Source organism: Eptatretus burgeri, chromosome 3, assembly GCF_056783735.1.
Source record: "Eptatretus burgeri isolate ZD-2024b chromosome 3, Ebu_testis_v1, whole genome shotgun sequence".
Classification (NCBI taxonomy): Eukaryota; Metazoa; Chordata; class Myxini; order Myxiniformes; family Myxinidae; genus Eptatretus; species Eptatretus burgeri.
In genome coordinates, this window is record NC_140963.1 from 141,655,798 (window position 1) to 141,665,733 (window position 9,936).

General features: G+C 45.3%; 1 protein-coding gene across 1 annotated transcript in view; it reads right to left on the minus strand.

Moving 5' to 3' along the window:
- Positions 1-9,078, minus strand: part of LOC147031165 (receptor activity-modifying protein 1-like) — a 35,284-nt gene extending 26,206 nt beyond the window's left edge. Inside the window, exon 1 of the mRNA XM_085875983.1 lies at positions 8,770-9,078. Within this exon, the coding sequence (XP_085732109.1) occupies positions 8,770-8,827 (58 nt within the window). The 5' untranslated portion in view covers positions 8,828-9,078. The remainder of the gene's footprint in view (positions 1-8,769) is intronic.
- Between the last annotated feature and the right edge of the window lie 858 nt (positions 9,079-9,936).

Consider the following 9,936-nt stretch of genomic DNA (forward strand, 5'->3'; position numbering starts at 1 on the left):
GAGATTACGAACAGGCTGAATGGGGATTTGGGGGTTCTGCGTGCTTTGGGGAATACTGAAGAGTTGTGGAGTGCCTTCAAGACCACCATCCTTGATGTTGCCGGTAGATGTCTTGGAACTCACCGTGGGGCGAAGAAGAATATTGTCTCTCAAGGGACACTGGATATCGTTGATCAGAATCACAGTGCCAGGTTTAGTGACAGAGCTGAGCTGTTCAGGGAGCTGAGGCATAAAACTGTACGTGCACTAAGGGTGGACAAGGTGGCTCATGTGTGAGGAGTCTGTGAGGGGGTAGAGCATCACCTGTGGTCAAATAATTCTCGTCGTGCTTACAGGGGAATTCATGCATTGTGTTCCTTCAAGCCCACCTTCGGTGTACTGCAGTTCGAACGGAGGGTGGGGTGCTCTTGACAGAGGAGTCAGATGTGAAGGCCCGCTGGGCCGGTTAGTTTGAGAGGCTGTAACTGGCTTATCCACCAGCTGTTGAGTTGGATATCAGGGGTGTTACTATCCCTATTGCTGACCCTCCAATCAATTGTGATCCACCTTCGTTTGTGGAAACACAGGCTGCGGTGAACCGGTTGAAATGGGGTAAAGCTCCTGGCTATTTGGCATCCATGCTGAATTCTCAAGGCTGGTGGAAATGCTGCACTCGTGTCGTTGCATGCAGTTCTGTGCTCTGCCTGGAACACGGGCATCATCCCAACTGACTGGAAGAGGGGCCTTGTTGTTCCTCTCTGGAAAAGGAAGGTTGATCGCCAAGACTGCAACAATTACCGTGGGATGACGATGCTCTCAGTGTCGGGCAAGGTCTTTGATCAGATAATTCTGGATAGGTTCGCCACCATCTGCTTGAGCACCAGCGCCAAAAGCAGTATCCTTGCTTTTCAGGTCCTCCCCGAATGCAGACAAGAGTTTCGGCAGGGGCTGCTTGCATCCTATGTTGATCTCTGCAAAGCGTTTGATTCAGTGAATCGGGATGCCCTCTGGAGGATCCTTGGTCTTTGTGGTGTGCCACCAAAAATGATCAATCTGATGTCTGAACGATACTTTGTTACTGAGAGAGCTGTGAGATGTAGTGATATCATCTCCGACTTATTTCCAGGTGGTACTGGAGTTCTTCAAGGGTGTGCATTGGCACCCACACTTTTCAGCACTTGTCTGGACTGGATTCTGGAGAGGATGTCGGAAAGATCAAGCTGCGGTGCATCGTTTGGGAATTGAAAGATCTCTGACCTTGATTTCGCAGACGATGCAGTTATCCTTGTGGAGACTGGATATCCTTTTGGGGGTCCTCGAGGTGATGAATGAGGAGTCAGAGCCGCTGGGATTACGGGTTTTCTGGGTCAAAGCTAAGATCCAGGCTTTCAATGACATCTTGGATGCTGTGATCTTGTCTGTACCCATTTGTGTTGAGAATGTTGAAGTCACAGAGAGATTCACTTACCCTTGCAGCGATAGTCATGTCTGCGATGGCTGTGAGCTGGATGTCAATTGATGTCTGGGTCGGGCCTGGGGAGTCATGGATTCACTGGATCATGGGGTGTGGCGCTGTCACTACCTGTGCAGGAGGACGACAGTCCGATTCTTCAGGTCCTTGGTGCTTCCAGTCTTGCTCTATGGATGTGAGACTTGGACTCTGACCAGGGATCTGAGACAGACTTAATTCCTTTGGCACCAGGTCTCTTCAGAGAATCCTTGGCTATCACTGATTAGACTTTGTGTCCAAGGAGTGGTTGCTGAGAGAGACTCAAATGAGAATGGTTACCTGCATAGTCCATGAGCGTCAGTTGCGGCTGTATGGACATGTGGCTCGTTTTGCTGATGCTGATCCTGCTCACCAGATTCTCTCAGCGAGGGAGTCTCGTGAGCGTTGGAGGCCAATGGGCCGACCACGTGGCTCGTGGTTACAGCAGGTTGATTGTCATCTCAAGGAGATGGGGATGGACCAGGCATCTGCCCAGAGGATGGCCAGACGGCGGCCCCTGGTGTACCTGCGGAAAGTGGACACAGCGACGCACTGCTCTGGCGCATGCTCCCATACCTGACCTGGCTAGGAGACAAGGAAGCATGCAAAATAACCGTTTGTAAATAAACGTGTGAATATTTGAATGACAGTTTGATCTTGAGGTGAGTGGGGTGGTCGCGCTGGTTGGTGAACATGTTCTATTAAGTTAAGATGTGCATCATTTCACATATTGTTGCGGGCCGGGGTCCGGTGGCAAGAACGACCACTAGGTGGGGGAGGTTACGTCGTCTCCCACCAGACTCCCCAGAATTGTCAGCGGTCGCTCTCGGATAACTCCATGAGCCGGCGAGTCGCTGAACCGACCGTGGACGTCAATATCTCAACCGCGTAGTGTAGGGTCTTTTTGTCTCAAACCAATTTACCTAATTAACTGTGCGATTTTGACAACCGGGGAACCATGCCCTCGGCATGTCTTGCTTGAACTGGGTCACTCTACCGACTGCGGTCGAGTTCCAACGACTGACTACCAACTCCGGTTCGGGTGCAGTCGAGCGGAACTGCCAAAGCCGTGCCGGTTAGGATGAATGGATTATTGGGTATAAAAACCCGGCTAAACTCAGATCCGCACCATGCTGGAACAATGCAAGAAAGGACTGAAACGAACTGGGAACATTTTTAAATTTGTTTTATTCACAAATAAAAAAAGACACAGGGCAAGACTTATCGTGGATATGCAAGCAAGAATTTACAATGATGGAAAACACTTAACAGTTCGACTTATGATGGACCCACACACTCAGACGCACACTCAGACGATTTATTGAAAGATCCCCTCAGCCAGAGAGGGAGAGATGAGCTGGGGGTTGCAGTTCACATGGGTACCTGTACGTTGAAGGGAGGGAGTGCTCCGCGGTGCGGCACCTGCTATTGGTCGTGCGGCTCGGCCCACAGTCACACGCGTGGGGCTCGTGCCCGTGGAGGAAACAGAGTGAGGCAGTCGGAGTCCCAGGGCGGAGATCAGGGTCGCGGACGGGACCCAGGAAAACTCCATGAATGCCAGCAAAATGTAGAGCGCACACCAACCAACTTGCTCCTCCAAAATAACTCTCGTTCCTCCTCCAAGAGACTTACTCAGAACCAACGACCAGTCTTGCTCTATGGAAGTCTTGCTCTATCAGAACTCTCCACTGAGGATGGCATAGTAACTTTTATGTACCTCCCCGAACGGGGCGGGGGCTCGGTGGAACAGATGTCACTGTCTGCCCTGATTGGACGGGGCTCCAATGGGTGGACCCTTTCTGGGTGGGGTTTTGGCCATTCCGGGAAAACCCCGCCCCCACTCCACGTGTGCCCATACTCGTCAAAAAGGAGTTACAAAGTTTGTGGAAGCCGAGAAGGAACTGCCAGAGATTCTGCCTCGGACAGCGAGTTGCCGGTTAGGCGAGTGAAGTGCTTGTTCAGTGTTGTTGTCAGTTTGTTTGTTGGATGGTCTTCGATGGTTTGTTGCGTGGTCATTAGATGGTTTGTTGGATGGTCATGAGATGGTTTGTTGGATGGTCGTTAGATGTAATAACCTACTGAAAAGGACATTGCAATGCACACCTTTAATTCTCCCACTCGACAAAAGGAAGGGACCTGTCTCACATGTACTCAACGGAATAACTGACTCTTGGGACATCTGTATGTTTGAATGCATATGGTTTCCAGATCCGTAACAATATTATCATATATTGGAAAATGTTAGAGTAACTGTGATAATAGTGTTGCACATTCCAAAAAGACCCAGACAACTTTGGTTCTTAATATATTTAGTACCACAAATGATACAATGATTCCCTTTGGTTTATATAATGCAGAAACTCATAAAGTTTTCTTTATTTTCAGGACTGGTGGTTAAGTGTAAAAAAAAAAAAAACAGAGGTAACTTCACAGGAGAAAGCTCAGTGCATCAAATGGTTCATCGAGATGAGATTTGACACGCAGGTTCAGCATAATTTCCGTACAAGGTATGGAAGGAATCCACCTCACGCACTAGTATCAGAGAGTGCTACAACAGATTTAAGGAGAATGGAAGTTGTCATTAACATAAAATACCGGTTTACCAAGGACAAGTGCAGCAGACGTTGAACGAGTGTGTGAATCATTTCAACAAAGTCCCAGAAAATCAATTTGACGTACATCCAGAGAACTGGGACTACCAACCACTAATGTACACAGGGTTTTGCATGAAAGACTGAAGCTTTATACCCAAGGTGCAGATTCTGCAGGAACTCCAACATGGAACTGCAGGAACTCCAGGAACTGCAGGATCCAAGGCGTCTGCCTTGGAAATGTTCGGTCACATGGAGAATGATGAAGATTACCTGAAAAAGGTCATGTTCACAGACGAAACTTGCTTTCATGCATCGGGGAAAGTCAACCAGCACAAGGTGAGGATCTGGCGCTCTGAACCCCCCCCGCCCCCCGTGGTCATTGAACACATACGTGATAGTCCAAAGGTCAATGTGTGGTGTGGCCTTCTCCATGACTGCTTGGTGGTCCTTTTTACTTTGTGGAGTATACTGTGACCTCAACAATTTACACGAACAAGTTGAAAGGATTTGCCTTCCCACAGATTGAAGACCTGCAATCCGACATAGTTTTTCAACAGGACGGCGCTCCCCCTCATTGGGCCTGAGTCGTTTGAGCGGTCCTGAATGAAAAATTTCCAGGTCGCTGGATTGGCCGAGCCAGAACATGCGCTTGGCCCCCACGACCACCAGGCGTAACCCCCCTTGACTTTTTTTTCTGTGGGGGTTTGTCATGATGATGTCCACAACACTTGCAGGATCTTCGTTCTCGGATCACAACTACATGTGCAATGGTGGACGTAAACACGCTGAGCCAAACACGGCAAAAACTTGTGTACCGCCTTGATGTCCAATGTGTGACAAACGGAGGTCACATTGAAGTGTATTTATTTTGTTTGCAAAACTTTATGAGTTTCTGTATCATCCAAACCAAAGGGTATCGTATCATTTGTGGTTCTAAATATATTAACAACCAAATTTGTCCCAGTGTTTTTGGAACAACCTGTACATGCATTTAATCCTCCAGCGAGTAGAGTCTGATTAGTGATGTTGCATTGCAGTGTTGACACTGCCTGGATGAAACTGAGGTTGTGGATCTACTGATGTTGGTCATCTACTGACATGGCTCTATGATCGAGGTCGTGGATCCTCCATTTGGAGAGGTTCTGGGTTGAAAGGATCGAAACCTCGAGGAAGAATGGTACCCAGCTGATGATACATGCAGTTGTAAAACCATTAATTTGCTTACAGGTAAAGGTTCTTACTTTTGGTAACGGAACGATGTTTTGAAGTTTACAATTTAAATGAAGTTGAACCATTTACAGCAATCCTTTAACTTAAATTATATTTTAGGAATACCTGATACTGTACAATTGATGAAGTGTGTGTGTGTGTGTGTGTGTGTGTGTGTGTGTGTGTGTGTGTGTGTGTGTGTGTGTGTGTGTGTGTGTGTGTGTGTGTGTGTGTGTGTGTGTGTGTGTGTGTGTGTGTGTGTGTGTGTGTGTGTGTGTGTGTGTGTGTGTGTGTGTGTGTGTGTGTGTGTGTGTGTGTGTGTGTGTGTTCTGGAATATTAGAATATTGTTGGGAACAGAAAATGAAAAAATAACGAGATGGGTCTGTCTGGGTGTCGGTCCAGGCCGTAACCTTTTTTACCATTTGAGCTTTTGTCATCAAATTTTCAACAAAGCTTTATTATGAGAATGCGAAGGCAAATTAAGAATTTGGTGAAAAGGTCAAAGGTGAGCGTCACATAAAATCCTAATTTTTCATCCAATGGACCTGAAATTTTAAGAATTAGCATCCTGGGTCACTGAATTAGTTCACCAACGAAAAGCAAGAAGCCGGTTGTTTTTTTGTTTTTTTAGATCATAAGGTCAAAGGTCAATGTCATATAAAATCATCATTTTCATCAGATTGACTTAGCATTTGAGCAGGGTTTGTATATTGGGTCACTGAAGCCGATTTCTTTTGGTCAAGGTTGCCTTGAATTGTAAAAAAATTTTTTTCACAGTTTTCATCATGATGAGCACATATAAGAAGTAGAAGAATAGGAAGATAATGAAGAAGAAGAAGAAGAAGAAGAAGAAGAAGAAGAAGAAGAAGTCTGAATACAAAGTGGATGCGGACAGGCTTTGGATTTGCAGATGCTTTTTAGTTATTATTATGATGAACGAGAAGAAGATTTGACGTTTTTCACCGATCTCGGATTTTTTGCTCTTTTTTTGCTTTTGCCAGGAAGTACTGAGAAGTGATACCTGCCCAGACAATCATCTCAACAGACAAGGTAGGCTCTAATATGTAGCCTAAGCAACTTTTTTATAAAAGATGCTCCAACTTTAGTTTTGTACTAGCAAAGTACCCGCCCATGGGCGGGTACAGTTATCTGTTGAATGGCGTTGGTCCCGTCTCGATCGGATGAAATTGACGTTATCCAGTGACCTTGACCCCATGACCTTTGACCTTGACCTTGACCTTGATCCCCTTATGTCCATTCCCAAGGATCACATATGCCAAGTTTCATCTCATTCTATCCAACGGTTTGGCCGTCTATAAAGGCCAAACAAACATGAAAAATTGACGTTTCAGTCAATTTATGACGTCATAACTCGAAAACCGGAAGTCGGAAGTGAAAGTCGTCAATCAACTGTGTCATTTAATTTTGATTATCTGTCGAATGGCGTTGGTCCCGTCTCAATCAGATGAAATTGATTCGGTGACCTTCACCCATTGACCCCGTGACCTTCGACCTTGAACTTGACCCCCCCCCCCCCATGTCCGTTCTCATGTCCCAAGGATCACTCATGCCAAGTTTCATCTCATTCCATCCAACGGTTCGGCCGCCTATAAAGGACGAGCAAACATACATACAAACATTTTATTTTTTTAGTATAGTAGATATAGACACAGCAAGTGGGGCTGACATTTTTTTTCCCGCACCATCCCTACATGGAGAGTGTGAGCACCTTCTCTGATAAAAGGCAATGGCACAATTTTTACAAGGGGTGACAAAACATTGTGGCCACACTGCATTAATTAATTATTATTACTATGATTATATTCTCATAATAAATCTTTTTTGAAGATTTGATCACAAAAGCCAAATGGTAAAAAAAATGTTATGCCCTGGACACGCGCACGCACGCATGCCCGCACGCACGCACACATGTACGCACACACACACGCTTGCAAAACCCCGCCTCCCGCTACGCGGGTGGACAGTCGAAATACAACTTGATGGCCCCGATTATTCCCATCTTGTTGTGGCGTCAGCCTGGGAACGTTTTTGCTCCAAGTCTTTCACGAACCGGCTGCCACTGGAGGAGACAGGAATTTGTAATTTGTTCAGGATATCGGTGATAACCTGCCTACTCTTCATGAAAAACCGCATAGGATCACGAACGTCCACCAACTCATCCTCATGGTTGCCTTTCACAGCCAAAGACGATCGTTAAACATGTGACCTGGGATGATAAATATCCAAGAAGACGAGACCACTTGCTCTCCGCAGTTTCAGCAGGAATTTTTAATTTGTTCTGTCTGCCGGCGAGAGCTCGCCTCCTCTTCATGAAGGACATCGTGGGATCTTTAATGTCCACCAACTAATGATGGCAGACAGGATGTGATGCCCAGTTTCATGTCCATCCAATGGACAACACACATTTGTCCCTCATCTTGTCTCTGAAACATGAAGATGACAGTTCATAGCTGAATGACAGTATATAGGGTTGGGATTCTAACCCAGGTTAGAGAGCTCAGAGATGAGTGAACATATCCTGCCAGGCCACAATAACTAATGCGAGCAGACGGGACACCCTGCTTAATGCACATCAAAGAGACGGCACACTTTGTGATGGAACGCCCAACCTGCGAACCACCAAACAGTTTATGGTTGGGTCAGGATTTAAACCCAGATGAGACGGTTCAAATGTAAGTGCGTGACTGCTACCGCAGCACCATCCTGTCGGGCTCCTTATCCGATCATCCTGTCAGACTACAGGTTAGTCCGAGAGATCAGATCAGATATAGAGCGCTAAAACATAACCCTGTGACATCACGTCATGGAAGGAAGCATTACATTATCATGCAACCTGAATAACACTATTTATAAAATAAATGACCATGAGGTACATTTGTTTTTGATATTGGAAGTCAATTTTAGTTATGCTCGCATTGCCTAAGAAAATGTATATTTGTACAAACAATTATGCAGCTTATTGATCTTTAAAATAACCGGAAAATCAATTCCTTCGCCTGGTAATATGTTCTACGACAAATATTATCCATAAAGCATCAAGAGATGGCTTCACCATAAGCTGAAAGCTTCATTTTCAGACCTATACACGCACACATCTTTCGTCACATACACTCCAACTATTCATGCCCTCGGTGTCTACTAGCTACATACATACACCGGCAGACACTGCTAACTTCTAATCATACACCCGTATAACACTACACACAAGACTTTCACCATTCATCTGCCAATCAGTTTGTCACACACTTATCAATTCCCACTGTACATCTTTGTCTCAAAGATTATTTACTTCCCTTTCCACTGGACAATGGAGGTGGAGATGGATGATGAGAATGCAACGAATGAGAAAGGAAAGGTGTGCAGGAAGAAAGGGAGGATGTTCGGTGGGGGTTGGGAGATGGGAAGATTCTGGAGCATGGGACTCTCTCTTGGGTTGTGATCTCCTATCGACAGAACTCAGAAACATGGGACCGTACCTCCATGCAGCAACACAGCAAACAAGCAGATTGCAGGGAACAACCGACTGACCACCATCTCAGGCTCGTTCGAAAAAGTGTAATTCGTGCAAAGGGCAGTGCAGACACTCCAGCTCACAGTCAACACCAAGAGTCCTGAGCTCCCCCTCAAGCCAAGTGTGCTGATCCTTGCAGGCAGACTCACGCGACCTGTGTAAATTTATATCATTTGGTCAAACCGGACGCCGAACAGATTGCACGAAAACCCGCACGGACAGATATCCCGACATGCGTTCGACACTCGGCGGTCTGTGTGTCCCCCGCCTACCAGTGGGCAAGTCCTGCTCACAAAATGATCCGAGACACCGCCCATTTTGGTCAAACAAGATATAATGGGCGTGGTCCCTAGCAAGAGTGTGGGTGTGGCTGAGACGTGGGTGGATCCATTGGCGGCGCAAAGGAGTAATTGCTTCTGTTTTCTGAAGCTTGTTCACTCATCGTTTCCTCGCCATTGCATCAGCTTTGCGTGTGTTAATACCTTGGTTTTATGCTGGTAATTCACAAAAACGTTTATCACAAAAGAAGTCCATTGCACTGCAGGGAAAAACTATGTCAAAGAATCATACGGCTGAAATAAATAACTCAAGCAATGAGAAATAACAATTTTAGCAAATCAAACAATAGGGGGTAGAATAGTTTTATATGATTACACAATTACACATGGGGGGTGGGGTAAAATAGTTTTATATAATGACACATGAGACGTGGGGGGGGGAGAGCAAAATAGTTTTATGAAATACATGAGAGAGGTAAAATAGTTTTATGTAATTACACATGGGGGTAAAATAGTGTTATATAATTACACATAGGGGGCAAAATAGTTTTATATAATTACACATGGGGGGGGGGAGAAAAATAGTTTCATGTAATTACATGATAGAGGTAAAATAGTTTTATGTAATTACACATGGGGGTAAAATAGTTTTATATAATTACACATTGGGGGTAAAATAGTTTTATGTAATTACACATGGGGGTAAAATAGTTTTATATAATTACACATTGAGGGTAAAATAGTTTTTATAATTACACATGGGGGGTAAAATAGTTTTATATAATTACACATGGGGGGGAGCAAAATAGTTTTATGTAATTACATGATAGAGGTAAAATAGTTTTATGTAATTA